Source organism: Cyprinodon tularosa, unplaced genomic scaffold (genome assembly GCF_016077235.1).
Source record: "Cyprinodon tularosa strain WSP-4 unplaced genomic scaffold, ASM1607723v1 ctg333, whole genome shotgun sequence".
Taxonomy (NCBI): domain Eukaryota; kingdom Metazoa; phylum Chordata; class Actinopteri; order Cyprinodontiformes; family Cyprinodontidae; genus Cyprinodon; species Cyprinodon tularosa.
The window spans coordinates 1,069,075-1,087,803 of NW_024039045.1; the positions used below are offsets into that span (position 1 = coordinate 1,069,075).

The window sequence follows — 18,729 nt, forward strand, 5'->3', positions numbered from 1 at the left end:
CGTCACGCTTATCCCACTCTCCAGCCGTCTACGGGCATGAGGCGGGTTACACCCTAGACATGTCGCCAGTCCATCGCAGGGCAAGTTTTATTTTGGACCCAAAATAAAAAACACATTACTTCTAGAGCTCCATGTTAGATAAATAAAATATAAGGGTGAGGATGCTATACAGGTTGTCAGCTTGGTAAGAATAAATTAAATCGATTTATTTTGTGATAATTTCTGGCTTATTCTTGATTGCCTTTTTTCAGTACAAACATCTCTTCTTTAAGCGTTCCTCCTTTGCATCTTATGGAGAAAAAAAATTGCTTTGCAGAAGAAGAAATACAAAAGAAACCTGAACACAATTTCAGTTGAAAGGATTTAAGTTATAGCAATACGCACACTATCAAGTGTACAATTTGTCAAGGTTCATTTGATTCTAATAAAATACTTTTTTTAAACCCATATACATTTCTTATATCTATCTTTTTGGGGTATATGGATCCAAAAATAGACATTGAAATCATAACGAGAGAAAAGGGGTAGGGTGGGAAGGAGTGAAGGAGGGAAAAAAAAGAAAACAAAAAAAGCTACAGGTGGTTTTTCCCCCCATCATCTCTGAGAAGGGAAAACATGGACAGAGAGGAAGTTAGGGAGGATGGTGAGGAGTCAGGAGGATTGGCCAAGCTATACAGCGCAGTATGACACCCACTTTAGCTCATTACACACGTACAGTCGTGATCAAGGCACAGGGATCTTCTAAAAGTTAATTCTTTTTTTTCTTCAATAAAGTACAAAATACTACATTTTACAGTCTGTACAAGAATAATAGTTCAGCAGTAAAGTAAAGACATACAGACAAAGCAGCAGGAGGTCAAGGGAGGAATGATGGGAGGGAGGGAGGGTTGCTGAACCACACAGATACATAAAGAAGAAAAAAGGGAGGGATTCTGGTTGGTGTCTGTTTCTCTAAAGTTCTGGGTTTTAACATCTCATTCTCGTTTGAAACAAAAACACATAGCTGAGGATGCTGATGGGAGGAGGCAGAGAGCAAGAAATAAAGGTGTGGTTGGAAGGGAGTGAGGATGGAGAGTAAGCAAAACAGCAATAATGGGCACACAGGGCACAATGGCACAAAGTCTACACAGAAAAAAAAACAGCTGTGGAGACAGTAAAACAGGATGAGTTCTTGTTAATTTATACGGTACTCTACTACTGGATGACGCAGTCTGGTCTTTGATTCCACAAAAGTTGGCATTTTTAGATTTTTTTTTTTTACTGAATACATTTTCCTTAGTTTGGCTCCACTGCCGTCGGATGAGGCAGAGTTGGGTGGCTTAACAGCTCAGGAGTCAATGCAGCCACTTCACCAACAACCCACCCATCAACACCCCACAAAGGTCCGCTAGTCTGAACTCGATCCGTCAAAGTCTCTCTGATGATAAATCAGCTGGGACCTCAACAAGCTGAGCAGCCTGAAGGCGGATGGGAGGATCCCGCTGTTCGTGGCAGAGAGCAGACTCCATGCGCTGGACTCAAAGACGTCTGAGTGACCAGAAGGTTTGATGTAGATGGTTCAAGTCAGATCCTGAGCACAGTACTTGTGTGTTGGTTGTTTTTATTCTGTCATTCTCCTTATTTATTTAGATACAGTGTTCTGCTCATCTATGGTGACACATTTGTCTTTTTGCAGTAAGTCAACAGTTCTCTGTTTTTAGCTCTCTTGGTTTTTTTCATCAACACAAATGTAACAAAATCTCTAAGCTGGGAAACTCAGTCAGGCCTGGGCCGCTGTCAGATGGGTGATGGAGGACAATACTTGATGTCAGAAAGGTGAGGAGCTTGGAATATGGCTGAAGGTGGAGATCTCAAGTCTTTATTTTCATTCTCTTTTCATTCACAGAAACCCCTTCATCAAATCCCTCATCACATGGGGACGTTGCATCAGGGGTAGCTCTGGGTTTAGGATGTGTGTAAGTGTGTGTACTTTGGCCTTTTCTTTGCTGCAGGCACTAGCACACATCCGTGGAAGAGGGGAGTTCAGAGACCCAGTGTTCAGCATCTTTTTCTGTAGTCTTTTTTTTTTTTTTAGAGGAAGTCCCATCACAACAGCTCGTACTGCCGCAGGTGCATCCGCTGGATGATGTCTCGACAGTCGTTGAAGACCCTGCGGATGTTTTCCGTGTCGACAGCGCAGGTGAAGTGAGGGTAACAGTAGTGCCTCCCATCTGCGCTTGCTGTGCTGATCCTCTGTAGAAAGAACAGGAAGAAAACAAAGTTGAGGGATTCTTTGCTCTCCACAGATGTGACGGCCATCATCTTTGTGGTGGCTTCTAAACTCGATGAACTTACCAAGAACTCGTCTCTAATGAAGTACTTTGCTCTTGTAACACGAGGATTCTCTCCAGGTTCCGGTGTCGCTGTCAGACCAAGAGATAAAACAGATTATCTAAGGAATGACGAAGCTTTGGGGGTATGTGAAACAGGTTGTTAAAGGAAGAATATCTGCTTTGTTTCACGCTACATGTTTGTTCATATAGAAAGTGAAACTTGCAAAAATGGTGCCTGGTTTGTCTGCTTTTGCTCGCCTTGAAATTCACCTGGCCGGCGAAAGTTATCTAGGGTCCCTTTCAGGGGTACTTCTGCCTATCCGTGACCTGGTTCAGGGCCCTACTGTCCCGCATAGGGGGACGAATCACCCAGACAACAGAGGTAAGGTGAGACAGCATTCTGAAGCTCAAACAGGAGCAGCGGGAAATCCGTGCAAGAACACTGGTAAAGAAAAAACGGAACCCGGAGCAGGCTGTATGCTGTGTCACGCAATGGAACTATGGAACCACAGTGGAGAAGCCCGCTGGGGAAACATCACCTGTGGGGAAAGACTGCAGCTGGCTGGGACTAGCTTTAGTAGCTAACTGTGGAGGAACAGAGGAGCACAGCGGCAGACCAATGAGTCCACTGGGAAGACAGAAAACTGAAGATGGAGTAGAGATTACGACTGCCTGGAGTAGAACAGTGGTATATCAGAGACGCTGGCCAGGGAGGCAGAGTTAAGAGAAGCTACGACTGGCTGGAACTAGGTTCCAGAGGCTAACTTTGGGAGATGAAAGGAGTGCCGATAAGGATCAGCGAAGACACCGGTGGAAGTGGGGACAGAAGGCATCTGACTGCTCAGGAAGTAAGATGACAAAAAAGCCCTAAAAAGAGCAAAATTAAAACTGTTTTTTTTTTAAAAGCTGCCTTCAATCTTCTTAAGAGCATTCCCGCTTCAGCCTTTGTAAACAAATATTATCTACATCTTTAAAAAAAAAAAAAAAAAAAAGGCCTGTCTAAGATCCGGTCCCTGACTGGATTTCGTGAGATAAATGTAAACAAAATTTCCGATTTTTCTACTTCATTTGCAGGCGAGACAGAAATCAAAAGTCGCCACCTTCAACTAAATTTGCCACCTTCGCCTTGACAGCTTCACTCCGCTTTGCTTCGCTCAAGATCCGCCCTCTCATAGAAATAACATGAGAATCCTTCTCTCCAGCTGTGAAATTTGGGTTTGGTTTGAACGTATCTGAACTGTAGTAAACATTAATGTTAAAGGTATAATGGAGGATTTTCTTTTCAGGGTGGATGCTCAAAATAAGTGGTCCTCCTAATTGTCAGTCATTCTGGTGATATGTTTACGTAAGGCCGTCCTACGTGCTCATCCCAATTTTCACTTACCGGTGGCGAGTCTGACATAGTGGAAAAATTGCAAATCTTCTTTTGTAAAGTAAGCTTGTATGAGTGATGCAAACAGCAACTTTAAAGGTATACTATGCAACCGGTATTGATTTTCCAGCGAGAATCCCCCCAGAGGGCGAAAGTGATAGTGCACTGTCGTAAATATGCTCAGCTGTTCTCCTGGTTTTTGCGTCAAGCTGTTTTGAGCTTAGCAGACAGGCGAACGCAAGAATCACCATGTCTACTGCGGTAAGTGACTATTTGTTCCAATTTTCGAGTTTGAAAATTTAGCATGTTTTCATACATTATTTGTTATGCATGTGTCTAAATAACAAAGATTGTAGTTAGCCAAGTTCCCGCCGTAAAGCAAGACCGACTCTCGCGATGCACGAGACTTCTGAGCCTGTGGGTGCGGGCCGAGGGCTCCTGCAATTGCAAGTACGGTATTTCCCCTACAGACCACCAGGGCGGCCTAGAAAAACTTTGTTCGACCTGAAATTACTCATTTAATCATCCAAAACGTTATGGAACACATTAATTAACTGAAAATGTTGTATAGTATGCCTTTAAAACAAAGAGTGCACGAGGAGAGATGGCCTTGTGCATGCTCTCGCACACGTTTAATAGGCGTTCCGTCTCGGGAGCGGGTAGAGTATGCATGTGCATTTTTTTTTTTTTTTGAAGAGGGTGGGTCATTTAAAAAATCTGACAAAATCCTCCACAATATCTTTAAGCTCCAAACTAAACTTCTATGCATTTTCTTTCATGCAAAATCTTTTACATTCCCAAATCCAAATTCACTTTTTTTCTCCTGACAGTTTGAAAAACTTTCCTGTCAAGAAACAGAGCAAGAAATTCAGGTACTTGTTTTAATTGTTTCTTGTTCTGCGCCTTTTAACTCTTTGGCAACCATACCAACTTTAATAATGAACCTTTGAAATCTAAACCCAACTGTATGTTATTTAAGGTACAGAGCATAATCTGATATCTGTTGAATGTCAATGCTTTAGCATCTAAATTGGAGCCAGTTTAAAAAGCCTGATCTTGGAGAATTTAGGTGCCAAAGTAACAAAGTAATGACTTGACGATTATCAGTAAGTTTGTATTGATCTGTTTATTATGTCAGTAACGTAAAAAATAAAATGAGGAGTTGGAAAACCGATGCTCTGATCTAACAAATCAAAGGAACGCACCTAGATAAAAATCTACACACAAAAATAACACAGGTGATCTCAGAGATTCAGATATCTGACCACTTACCATCATCAGGTGTGGTGTAGCGAGCAAATTCAGGGAAGTATTCCTCAATTTTAGATTTCCCTGCTAGAACTTTCTCTGCCAGCAGGTCTTGTTTATTTAGGAACAAAATGACAGAAATGGTCCGCAGCCACCTGAAACCAAAGACGCAAAATTATTATCTAGAGAAAAATACTAAGGTCAAACAGCTGTCCTGTGACAGCTTGTGATCTTTGTCTCATTTCTCTAAAGTCCGCAGTGGGTACAGATGTGCTGGTGCCAACCATCTCTACCTGTTGTTCCAGATGTTCTTGAAGAGGTTGAGGGCCTCCTGTAATCGGTTGGTCTGATTGTCCTCTCTGATCACCATGTTGTAGCTGCTACTGGCCACCACAAAGATGATGGCCGTCACATCTGTGGAGAGCAAACCAACGGTCACAATCACACACCAGCACGGAGAAAATAAAGCTGAGAGAAGGGAGAAAAGTTTACCATTAAAGCACTGAATCCATTTCCTGCGTTCATCTCTCTGACCTCCAACATCAAACATGCTGTGAGGATCAAACAAGAACATCTGGGCTTTAAAAACAGGTGCAACACTGCCACCAAGTGGAGAAGGCTGTCTTAGTGTTTATTGGTTGATTATTTTCTGTGTTTATGTCCCGATGTTCACTGTTGTAATCTAACAAAGCTTCATTACAAAACAAACCCAGAGCTACATATACTTTTACTTACTGGAAATTGACTTTGTCTACTTGGAATCTCGTTTCAAAGATCCCTGAAGTCAAAACTCGGCACCGAAGCAAATCCTGAAAAAAAAAAAACAAACCAAAATCTGTAAGGGATGTTAACCTAAACACTGGAATTTGTTTTTTTTTTTAGCCCAAATGATACATAAACTGACTTTATTGACTGATTTGTAAAAAAACTATGGTGCCCAAAGCAATAAACAGGAAGTTAACAAAAACTACAATAAAAACAGACAACAGCACTTTTATGGAACTTTAAACCGCCTTTTAATGTTGTACAAAAATATATTCTAACAAAAAAATTATCTACAAGGAACCCTTAATCATTTTCTGATTGTTCCCTTATGTTCCTAACAGAGCACTTTGCTCTCACACTAGATGTTCATCCATTTCCCATTTCAGTAGAAGTTACACCAGGCCCGCTGCCTCTGTTTATATCTCTATGTGAACAAGATGCAATGTTTTCATGTTTGCTTTTTCTTGAACATAGAAAGTTCTTCAAGGCCAGAACCACTATTTTGCTTCTCCTACCCACACTCGGTCCCACAGACAGTCTGTCAAACACCAGTCTGTGGGGCGTGCTGTCATGCAGCTTTGAGATGCTTTAACACTCCTTGAAGGAAATCTGATTCAGGGGTCTTGGACCAGGCCTACCTGGCCTTGAGGACTTGAGTTTGACAAACCTGGATGGTTCCTTCCTGTCAAAAACGATTCCTTTGATTCCAATGTCGGTTCATGGACACTTATTACAGGCGATTGGTGCAAACTTAATCTCATGTAACCAACTTTCTCACCGATTACTGGTTCATAACAGTAATGTTTTTTAATTTTTTATCACTATAAACCTACCATGACAGCTGTGTATTTTAACACAGACCAAACTGAATGTCAATCTGTCTTTATGATTGGGCTGATCTGCTTCTTTTACAACTTACCATAAGAAGTGATTTGTTGAATGGTGCTATATAATTTGACTAAACTGACAGATTTAAGTTAGATAGCTGCCCTAGCTTGGAATCCCTGGAAGTGTAAATATTAACCCACCTGATCCGTTGGGGAATAATCACTCTGTTTCACAATGTCGATCTTGTCCAGAAAGCTGAAAACAGAAAAAACAAATTTATTTATACTGAGAAAGCATGTTCTGACTTAACTTCAAGCTCAAATGTTTAGACATGAAAATATGGCAGATCATGAGATGAAATTTATCTTAATCCTGGGGTAAATAATTCTGCATGATTTGATTTTAGATATTTGAAAATGACTATATCTTATAGTGTCATTTATGCATTGATGAAAACTGCAGTTAATCTTTATGTAAGGTAGGCAATATACTTGGGATCAGTGTTGTGCCTGAACGCGTTCATTGAACGAAAGTTCATGAACTCGTTCATATTTTGGGCGAACGTGAACTGAACGTACTGCATTATTGCCTGATGAACGTTATTGTGAACTCGTTCATTCTGGTGTCTGTGAACGGCACGCTCTCTCAGTTCAACTCCGTTCAATAGGTTGCCAGATTTCTATAAAGCCCTCCAGGCGAAACCCCAGCTAAATCACACCGTAAACAGGCCTTAATATGTAGCTGGAAAAACACCCAATCTGGCAACAGCAGCTACCAGCGTCGTAGCCTACAGCCGCGTGCGTCATCAAAACAAAATGCAGCGTGGAAGCCAAAGCAGCACGGAGGCGACTTAAAACAGGTTTATGACCAGGTGGTCGGTGAGGATGATGGCAACAAGTTTGCCCGCCGGCTTTCAGTAAAAAAAATCCGCACTTCAGTAACCTTAAATTCCTACCTCAGCCTGGTCCCTCAGTTTGTGTTAGTAAAATCTTCTTGAGCGGAGGTCTTCAACAGGGGATCCGCGACCCCTAGGGGGTCTACGGAGGTACTGCATGAGGGTCTGCATGGTTAGTTGATATTTTTATATTCCCCCCCTGCATTTTTTTCCCCCACTAATTGAAATGTCTTTAAATACTCATTAACATGAAATCAACACACTGTAGTAAACAGATAAATGGAGGCAGAAGATGTCTTTCAGTCATCAATACACACATTCAGCGACACACAGGAGCTCTTTCAAGCTGGGCACCGTTTCCTTCACAACAACCAGGAATCAGAATCAGAAAAACTTTAATAATCCCAGGGAGAAATTAATTTCTTTACATTACTCCATCTGTAATAGAGTGACTATAGGACACAATTTCATACAATATATATAGTTAGGGGGTCCCCGCTCCATCTCGCCATCAGTTTGGGGGTCCTTGGTCTGGAAAACATAGAAGACCCCTGTTCTTGAGGGTTTTACTATCCATGTAACTTGTTTGTTAAACCTGCCTGGTATAATTTTCCAGGATTCCTTTTTAGTATGTATTGAAATGGAATTTCAAATGGAAAAAAATATTAAAATAAAAAAAAAAACATTTGCACCTTAAAGACTACTTTCCTATTTTTCTTTTAATAACTACTCATAAAAAAGACAATTCAAGCAGCACATTTTTCCTGATGTTTTTGAGAATATACTGTAGGGGTGAAAGCTGCAGCTGCTACTAGTGTGAAGTGAATGGACAGCAACAGAGCATTAAAGCAACAATGGGGAAATGCTGTCCCCTCAATGCTAATGTAAACCCTGGTTGGATAAGGATTCAAAACTGGATATGAAGAGGAAATCTGACGCACAGTTTCAGAGTTACAACTGATAAAATAATTGCCGTCTGTGGTTCTACAGTAGGCTATGGTGTAATTGAGCAATATATGAAAAAAAAAAAAAAAACTATGAACTAGTTCGTTTTTTGGAATTGTGAACTATGAACTGAACTAGTTCATTTTAAAATGCGTGAACTGAACTTTGAACTAGTTCACGTAGAAAGAGAACTTTCCCAACACTGCTTGGGATATCCATTTCATTGTATTTTTTTTAATGAAAGTCTTTAAAATGTCTGAAGTTAAACTGTTGAATCTCTGTGACTGCTACACTTTTTTGGTCTACAGCTTTTTGTCCAACATCCTACCAAAAAACAGGCTTTAAGTATATGTACTACTTTGTTTTAAAATCCCTTTAGAATTTCAACTTTGATAAAGTCTTTCAAATACTCTTAATTGTATGTATTTGGATGAATTACATGGGGAAAAAATGTAAAAAAAAAAAAAAACACACCTGTTAAAAACTACATTTCAGGCTGTTTTTGATAAAAATCTAGAGATTTAAAGGATATTTGTTATTTATGGCCCACGATCATGATTCTGATCAAAATTTAGTTAACTCCAATTTTTTTAATGGCATGTATGTTATCTTTTAAGTTTTTTGTGTTTAAGGGAAGCAGGTGGATTATAAGGTGAAGGAAATCCAGACAGTGACGTGTATTAGATGCCATTTAGTAGATGTCACTGTTGGTCAGTCGTTTGGCCTGACAAAAAACATATGTCACACTTGTGTTCTGGATTAGTCATTTAATCTAAATTAATACAGTATTTTCTGGACTATAGAGCACAACCACTATAAGCCACACCCACAAAGTTTTCTTTAAAAACTGGAAATGTACACGTATAAGCCACAACGAGCTATAAGCGGCTGATATCTACTGAAGTGTCCCCACCAAACCTGTAAGTGTTATATCACTTCTCTCTGCTGGAAATTAGATCCTACGGTATAACCGGGAGATTACTTTTTTGGCTTTGGGTTTAAATATAAATCTAATCTTTTTGAGTTTTCTTTTTTCCTTTCATGTTAACCTTATGTTATATAGTGCTTAACCTAAAGAAAGAAACAACTAAAATGCAGATAAACATGGTTCAATCATATTTTGCCGGACTACTCTGAGCATGTCCGACGAAGTCAGAAAGGCAGTTTAACATAGAAAATTTAAAAAGCATCAAATTTTCTCAGAACAGTAATAAAAAATGTTTTAAAGATTAGCATTAGCGTTCTTTAGTGATTTAAGGATAGAAGTACTTTTAGTACCATGATCATTTCATTTATGACGACCTGGATAAATATCTGCTTGCACATACACAAATGAGCCGATGATACGGATTGTGCTTCCAGTGCGGATCGGGTAGTGACACTCCCCTTTTGTTTCCAACTTTAACTTTCACCCTCTGGCCATTAAAGAAAACTACACAGAAATGCTGCATCTTTACCTAAGCTACATGGTTCAAAGGGTGGGAAAAAGTAGCAGCTTATAGTCTGGAAAATATGGTAAAACAGTAATAAATAGTCAGAAGTCATCCTTAGGGTCAGCTGAACATGACGGCAAAGAAGGCGTGGAGGCTTGAACCAGTCTAGTTCATTTGATCGATTTTGGTTCTGCAAACCTTTCAGTGTTTCAAGTCGCCTTTTACAGTATTAATGTTGTTTTAAAAGAAACTTTAAGAGGTAAGCAATCAATTTGCTCGGCTAATATCCGTGTGCTCCTGACTGAATCCAACTTCTGTTAGGTTGATCATGGGTTCCGATACAGGAGCTTCTGCAGCATTGGATAAGGACGGTAAATAAATGAAAAATATGGATTTTGGAAAAAGGGCTGTGGTAGGAGGAAAGGCAGAATGAAATTTCAGTTGTCTTTGACTGACAATATGGAGCAGATTTAAAAAATAGCTCCCTGCCACCCTGGCTTGCAGCGCTATACCCATGGAGACCCAACTACAGGAGCTATTAATAGTCTATCAGCTCCCAATCTCATGCTGCTGGTGCTGCTCCAGAAAAAAAAGACAGACGAATGAAGAGACTGAAGGTGGAGGAGGAGCAACAGGAAAATAAGAGCAGGATGGGGATCAGTTTGTGTTTTTGAAAAATGGGAGGGAACAAAACTAAGGACTGTACTATCTCATGAGGGGGGAGGCATGGGGGAATTTATTCCAATAAAATTCTTATTTTTATGTGGTATAATGCAGGAATATGATGCATCTTAAAGTGAAGATGAATTTATCGCCTCTAAGAGGCAGTTGAGGTGGTAAGCTGGGGGTCTTGAACTCAGCAGCAAAGGTATCCTTCTTAAACACCGCCCCCCCTCTGGGAAACATCCTCTTATCTGTGGATGACTCAGTCTCAGCCATGTTTGCTTCAAAACAAAAAAATCTGCTGCCGTTATACCACTCTGCTACATCAGGAGAATCAGATTTCCATTGCTGAACAACTAAAGGGAAATAATCAGCAGCAAGGAAATTTATTAAAATGTATTTTCCATTCAGAGCATTTTTACCGACCATGAATTTTCATCTTAAAAGCATTGTTTGTTTTTCTTAGACATTTTTATACAGCTTGAACCCCATTTTTGCTCAGATTTGTTTATTTTTTTAACCAAATGTCTGTATACTCTTCTCAATGGCTTGTCAATTATCTAACTACTTAATAACTATTTTAATAGTTCATTAATCCGATTCATTATTTCAAGCTGAAGTAAATGTCTGTTTAAGGATTTTGCCTCCTGCTGCTCTAGAGGAAACAAAAAGCCTTCTAGCTGCTTCTCTGACTAATGTCCCCCCTCCCCAGCCTGTTGCTTTAGATGAAAGCTTAGGTCTTTGTAGTTTCCCAGTGTTGATATTTCTGAATAATAAACCATTTTTTTCTGACATTTTTTAATAACATTGTATAACTCTGATTTTAACTGTAACACAGTTGTTGTTCGCCTTTTATGTTTCTTGGTCTTTATCAAGCAGTTTGTTCTTAATGTTCTCCAACTAACCTCTGAGGCCTTGGCAGGACATCTGGTCCCATCGTCAGATTAAATTACACACAAAGAGATTCCAGATATTAGGTGAAAACTGAAGGGAAGTGGTTGGCCTGGAATGGATTATGGGTAAATCAGCCCCTGTTTACATTGCAACTATAGATTAAAACCGAACTTGTCTTTTGTATTTAACCCATCCTGTTTTTTAACACCTCCAGATTTACATTTGTAGTCAGTTGAATCACGTATCAAGCTCCTTCTGCTCCAGAAACATGGATGACTGTTTTGTTCTGCTGTCAGCATACATGGGATTAGTCGTGATCCAGAAATTTGACTTTTAATAAAGTTTCCATTAGATACTACTAATGATCTTTAAGCTCCATGTAAAAAAAATAAAGAGCGACACGGCACACCACTAACTGTGCAAAGCAGGGTCACAGCTGTCCCAACATAGGATTTGACACTGGTCAAAAGCTCAGAGAGGAACAGCAAATTACAGAACCTTTCATAACTAGCTTATAAAATAGAAAGAAAGTCTATTTTGGTTCACTTGAAGTATTTCTATGGTAAGACAAAGAAAATACAAAACTCAGATTCCTCTGAGATGCATCAAGCCTCTACAGCTGTTAGAGAAAATAAATTTATGAAATACGATCTTAGGTTTAAGCTCAGAAAAATGAAGGTGCAGCAATAACTCACAGCAGCTTTATGACAGACCAAGTTATTTCAGGTTTTTTAATCCGCCGTTTATTTAGCTCAAGATTAGCCACAGTAATTGATTCCAAGATGCGTCACAACTTGACTCACTCTCACATTAAATGGGATAATTTTACTCTCTTTACGGTAACCGACTGAAGTAGTGAGTCAGCACAGGGAGTCTGGTCTCCGTGATTAGATTAGTCGTTAAAATCAAAACGGCTGAGTTGGGTTAAAGTGAGCAAGCAATCTCTGCAAACCACTATTCTAAAAGAATCATTTAAAAATCACTAAATCAATAGTTTACAGACAGCTGTGGATATTCGACAGTTAGATGAGCATGATTGTCGATGTGGGCAATAAAACATTGCCCCTAATAGAAATCTATTACTAAAGTGCCTGAGAGTCTTGAGCTATAAGAAACACATCTAATCAAAATCTTCAGTAACTAACCATCTGGTTGCAACGCCTTCTATTTAAAATCATCATCATCATTATGAAGTTCTGAGGGTCATTTCAAATCCTAATGAAAAACACGGAAGTTTGACATGAGTGATGAAAAGTTTGTGGGGTAGGAAGACATTTATTTTCGGAATAGTAAAAAACCCTCATATGTTACAGGGTTTATAGTTTATACAGGAATGAGTGACTCTGATTTAATGATTTTTAATGCTCTTAGAAATAATTTTAATGCCATCAACAAGTACCCATGGCTGTATGTATATATAGAAAACCACAACAAATTCCTCCGTCATCTTTCCTGTCGACAGGCTGCAGCCATGTCCCGAATTCCTAATTTTCCAGCCACTTTTGTTGTTTGTCTTTTCTGAAAATACGGCTTTGAGATCAACAGGAGGCAGTTCCGTGCAAACACGGAACCATTCATATCTGATATATCTGACAAATTTGTTTTTAGAAATGTATTTCTTTTTTTTTTTCTTTTTCTTTTTTTTAACCTCAAAGCAAACATGTGCTGATAACTCCATTAAATATGAGATACCAGTAGGAGGTCAATCTGAGTTATTCTGACTTATTAAATTCTCATAATCTGACATCTTTTAATAATTTCTTACATTTTATCGAATATATTTTTAGCATCTTATGATAATTCATCTTCATAATCAATTTAATTTCGTGAAGCTAATTACAGCAAAACAGACACAGAAACAATTAGAGCAACTGTGTGCAGTCCTGTCCCTTCATCTCCTCCCAAGCGTATCTATACTTTGTAGAAGGGCTTGGAAAATACCCGTTACTTCAGATCATGTCTGATAACTGGAAGAAACATCTAAACATTAGAAAAAAAACTTGATCACACTTGTGTCAGAGCTTCATATATTTAAATCATTTGTAGTAAAATCCATCAGTAATAAAGACCTAAAAAAGCAAACAATCCAGTCCAGGTGAGGCAGGCAGGCTGAACTTATATGTGACAAACCAGAATTATAAAGTCCTCTCCTTTTCTTTAGAATAGCTTAACTTGAAGATACCTTTATCGAACTTTAGACTTTCTTTAATTATTAATATTCATTCAGGTTGTATTTCAGTGATAAATGACTTAAGGATGAACCTTAAAGCTATTGGATACGGAAAGATGCCAAAAATCAAGAATCAATTTTCTGCACCGCCAATATTTTGTAAAAAAAGAAAATACATTTTTGTTTCTGTAAATTAAAACCTTGAGAATCTTTATGTTGAGTCATCAGTTAAAACTGTGAAGTTTCCTTTTTTTTTTTTTTTTTTTTTTTAATCTCTGCATGTTAAAAGGATTTTACATTTTAATTTATATACTGCAGTAGTGTCAACAGTTATTGGTGCCACAGTTTGAAGGCAAAACTTGTTTATGCACAGAGCAGATTTCAGTAGAAAGACCATTCAAAGTGCTGTACATAAAAAGAACAAAACAAATTTTTTTTTTTTAAATAAAGTAACATTACATAAAAAAATGATTGATAAGAACAAAATTTTACACAGAACTTTAATATTTAGAGGTTACTCCATGTTTTAATTTTGATTTAAAACAAGTTAAGGGTTCAGCACTTCTTTTTGGGAGTCCAGATCAGTAAAACATAAAAACTAGATTTCTGCTCAAAGTTTCTACTCACTATTGTGCACAGTCGATTAGCTGATACTCATTGGATCTCTCGAAGCACGCACGGACCCCATCATCCTGCCACAACTTCTTTGCGTTGTCGTAAAACTCCTGGGGAGAGAAAAAAAAAAAAAAAACACTACATGAGAATTTAAAATGTTTATTTGCACCCGTAGAGCAGATTTACTTGGACGACCTGCTCCACTGAAAATTGATCAAATCCCTTTGAAAATGAAGTTGGTGAGTTTTACGTTGGCTTAATCCAAGCTCACTAATAGATGGGTCATCTACATCGAAGACAGAAAAGCTTCCCGTTTTAGAGTGTCATGTTATGGCAGAGCTTCATGTTTACTTTTTAGTCCAAATTTGACAGATATGAAAGGAGACAGAAAAAGTGACAAGGTTGTCTGTTGTCCATGACGTGTGACTGAGATCAGCGGGTGCACAGCGTCTTTGTTGACACCACACGACATGTACGTTGTGCCTGGGCGACACCCGTGTGCAAGCCCGGGAGGGTAAATAGTGGTGGAGGGTAAATAAAACACCTTACAACTCTTGGACTTACTGAAAAAAAAGCATCAAACAAGCACATTGCTTTTTTTTGTTTTTTGTTTAGCACTGGATGAGCAACAAGAAACTGAGACCATCAACAATATAACTGCAAAACCAACTAGAATATATGCTGCATCATCTACATATGTTCATGTTTAATAAACTAAAATACATTATGTTGCATGAAATGTACCTTTTTAAATAACCTTTAAGCAGGCATTTAGCCCGCATTTCTGTATTAAAATTTCTTTTTTTTTATTGGTTTGATGTCATATTCTAATCTTAAACATCTGACTTTCATTATTATCATTTTTGGTAACAGAAATAAAGGGTTAAAAACACCTATCTTCCATTGAGTGAATTAAGTTACTAAATGAAAATATTCAACAACAAAAAAAGGGAAGGAGTGAAATTACTTGTTTTTTTATTTCCTTATGAAACAATACTTCTTTAGCTCTTAACACAAATTATCCTTTTTTAAATGAGTTGACCCTCCTCATTTTTAGGCTAACTGACGTGTTGGAGTGAGGATGACAGAGATTATCTTGAGCCATAAACTGGATGCAGGTGATTGTCGCTTTCTGCTCATCCAGGAATGAATTCTGCAAAATCATTGATCAGAGATTATCTGCAGAGTTTAGACAGGAAATTATTTAATCAATGTGTCTGAATTATTTCATTAAAGTTAATCTGTTAAAGCTTTGATATAATTCATCTGAACTGTATACATAAATCGATAATCTGTTAATCTGTTAATCTGAGGTGTTTTTTAATACCTCAACACAATTTCTCATTGAGGAAGAAAGGAAATCAAATTTTCATCAATGCTTTGCAAATGTTCTTTTTCCATATAGGAAACTTTTTTAATTCAGTTTTCTTGGCCTTCCGAAGGATTCAACCCCTAAATAAAAACAAAACGCCAACATTCTACTTTACCAATGGGAGACAAACTTCTTAGTTTAATTCAAATGAGGTTAAACGATTCGATGGTTTAACTGTGGTTTTTTTTGTTATAAATACACCAAGTATGTCAAAAACTTTAGTAATTTATGAGAGTGCTACATCTGCAAGAATAAAGCAAACTAAAGTCCAGTTCCTGTATCATTTCCTCTTGGGGAAAAAAGGCATTACATCACAAATTCAAAATATGCGTCTGTAAGAGAAAATAATTACATTAGAAAAGATTAGATCTCTAATCACACAATTTCTTTGAAAAAACAAAACACAAAACCTAAGGAAACACTTAATGACCGATATTAAAGAGGTTAAAATCCCAATAAAACATGCTAGAAGACGTTAACGCCGTAGCAGAGTCTCAATCTGCCCCTGAAAAGAGTCATTATGTAAATGTTATATAAGGCAATTCCCCCCACATATTAAACACACCTTATAAAATCTAGTAATGGGGGTGTAGAGGAAAGTAGTTGACAAATCTGACAGAAATCCAGAGAGCGAGTGAAGGAGCTGCTGATTGAAAGAATCTCAGTAAACCTTACAGCCTTAATCGGAGGGTAATTAGTATTGTATTTGTATTATTTTTTGATTCCAAAATGAAGAACACATCAGGAAGTGGCTTCCAACTAAAGCAGCGGTGTTAAACTGTAGAGTCTTCAATGAAATTCATATGAAGAAAATGGCAAATTCAAAAGTAAAATACCAGCTCTGTTTTCTGTTTGAGTGTTTTTCTGTTTAGCAACTAAGGTTTTCGTTTTGAAGAAAAGCATTTGTTAAAAAGTCAAAAAGAAAATACACTGAAATCATAAGTTGGTAATTATTGGTGGATTCAGAATTAACATTGCTAATGTTCTAATAGCCTTTCTCCTCCAGGGGCAATAATACAGTTTATTCAGCTGTTTGGACATAGATGAAGGCCTGCCGACAACACAAGTCACAGGCAGTGATGGAAGAATTAAAATAACAGATGAGAAAGTGGAGACTGAGAAATAAGGATTGAACCTCGCTAGATTTGTCAAATTGTAAATCATATTAATTGCCCTGCCAGTCTCTAAAACACACAGTCATCTACGTGGGAGTGATGGCCTAGTAGGTAGGGGCATAAAGCTTGGAATCCTGAGGTTCTGAGTTCGAGCCACTTAGCCACTGCCACTCTCGGTCTCTGAGCATGACCATGACCCTTAACCCCACACTGCTGCGATCGCAGCCGACTGCTCTCAAAGGGGATGGGTTAAATGCAGAGGTATATTTCTCCAATTAAAGATCAATAAAGTTCAATTCAAAATGTTTTAGCACAGTTTTCACAGTACAGATACCCTAGAAAAAATAAAATATGCATATTTTCTGATCATTAAAGATATTTTGCCTAATATGAAAATCAGGTACACACTTCCACATGATCAGATCCGGATTAGAGGCCCTACCTGAAGCTAAATTCCTTCTAAATGCATAATCTGATGCACACCATGCATCCATGGTGCCACATAATCCCACCTCTTCACATACTGACCAATCCCTTTGCACCAAGCGGAACTCTGATCAAATCTAAACATTTCCTTCCATAGCTTCACCACTCCACCAAGACTAAGGCCATTTCTCAATATTGTGTACTTGTGCGTTCTCATGTGCTCGTCAAAGGTCATCAACCTCAGCCCTAGTACTGTTCCAATTCACAAAAACAGCAGGCCGAGAACAGACAAGAGTCCTCGGATGTTGTTCTAGCCCCGCCCTCTTTATCAAGTATGCATCAGAGCAGACTTGTCCGTTCTTGAGATTGACAGCTGTCCCAGCATGCACTGCGGCGGCAGCAGCAGCTTTCAATGGAGCGCTCCACTGGAAGTTAAAAGCTATCTTTTTTGTTGCTGTTTTTCAATAAAAGTATGTTTTAAGATAATTTGAGGCGAGAATATTATACTTTAAAGCTTCACTATGTGGTCCATTTACTGATTGAATGTGTAATTAAAAAAATTATTTCCGAAGTAGAGAGGACCGCTGGAACCAGTGGAGGTCCGAGGCTAACGACAGCCAGGGCTACCCGCAGCCCGTCTGCAGCAGCCCTCTCTCAGCATAGCAGTGTGTGAAGGACCGCTGGATCTGATGGCGATTTTTTTGTTTTATTTGGCAAAATGTCCATTTGGTTTGTGTTTATCTGACTGTATTAATAATTATTTCCCCACTAAATAAAAAAAAAGTAATAATTTATTATTATCTAGAGACTCTTAATAACAGGAGGTGAAATACAGCTTACTCGTGATGTCATGAGTACGCTTCTACTCGATTGGCCCATATTAATGCTGCATGTTCCCATTCTCACCAAGTCCACTTTCCTGTGTTCTTCTCAAGAACATACTTGGCGAGGACATGAGTCCGTACTCATGTTGTAGTGAATTGAGAAACGGCATAACTGAATACATTGGACTTGATGGGGTGATGTTACCCTACAACTGGAACTAACAAATACACAGCTCTCTTTGCACGCCTACACACAACCGTCGATACAAATTCCAGTGACATGCAAAACACACTTTCGCCATCCTGTTTTGTAATGTGGAAACTATGCAGCGCTCGTCAAAAACAAGTCAACGAACCAAACGGGTAAAGCCAACTGACGACCGATGATGAATGGTGATAAATAATTGCTTCCCAACAGCTCGATCTAAGAGCAGGAGAAGGGGAAGCAGAGGGGCATTCTGTGGTTAAACACAAGTTTGCAATATGCAAAAAAAGATCATCAGCCTATGGGCAATATATCACTAAGGATCAGAGCAAAAGCTTTGTGCCTTCATCCCATTAAACTCATAAACCAACTGGTTAACCCGACTCATTTGAGTTAGTTTTGAGGCACACTGATAGAGAGATTCTCCCATATTAATGAATTATTTTCTTTATTACCTTATTGAATACCATTAACATTAAATACCGTAACAAAAACAATCAAAGAGAGAAACATTAAGCAGTTTTGGATACCTTGAAAATAAATAAATCACATAAGAGCCTAAGATGAATTGAAATAGACCAAAAGATCTAAACTGAAACATATTCTGACCTGATTTAAAGAATTTCAAGAACAGCTGAAAATGAACC

General features: G+C 38.4%; 1 protein-coding gene across 1 annotated transcript in view; it reads right to left on the minus strand.

Moving 5' to 3' along the window:
* Positions 1–347: 347 nt before the first annotated feature.
* The window catches only part of gnas (GNAS complex locus), a 43,320-nt gene continuing 24,938 nt past the window's right edge, over positions 348–18,729 (minus strand). The window contains exons 6-13 of the mRNA XM_038294038.1: positions 14,153–14,250; positions 6,726–6,780; positions 5,668–5,741; positions 5,425–5,483; positions 5,226–5,346; positions 4,957–5,087; positions 2,335–2,402; positions 348–2,232 (exon numbers count right to left, since the gene is read on the minus strand). Of these exons, the coding sequence (XP_038149966.1) occupies positions 2,086–2,232; positions 2,335–2,402; positions 4,957–5,087; positions 5,226–5,346; positions 5,425–5,483; positions 5,668–5,741; positions 6,726–6,780; positions 14,153–14,250 (753 nt within the window). The 3' untranslated portion in view covers positions 348–2,085. The remainder of the gene's footprint in view (positions 2,233–2,334; positions 2,403–4,956; positions 5,088–5,225; positions 5,347–5,424; positions 5,484–5,667; positions 5,742–6,725; positions 6,781–14,152; positions 14,251–18,729) is intronic.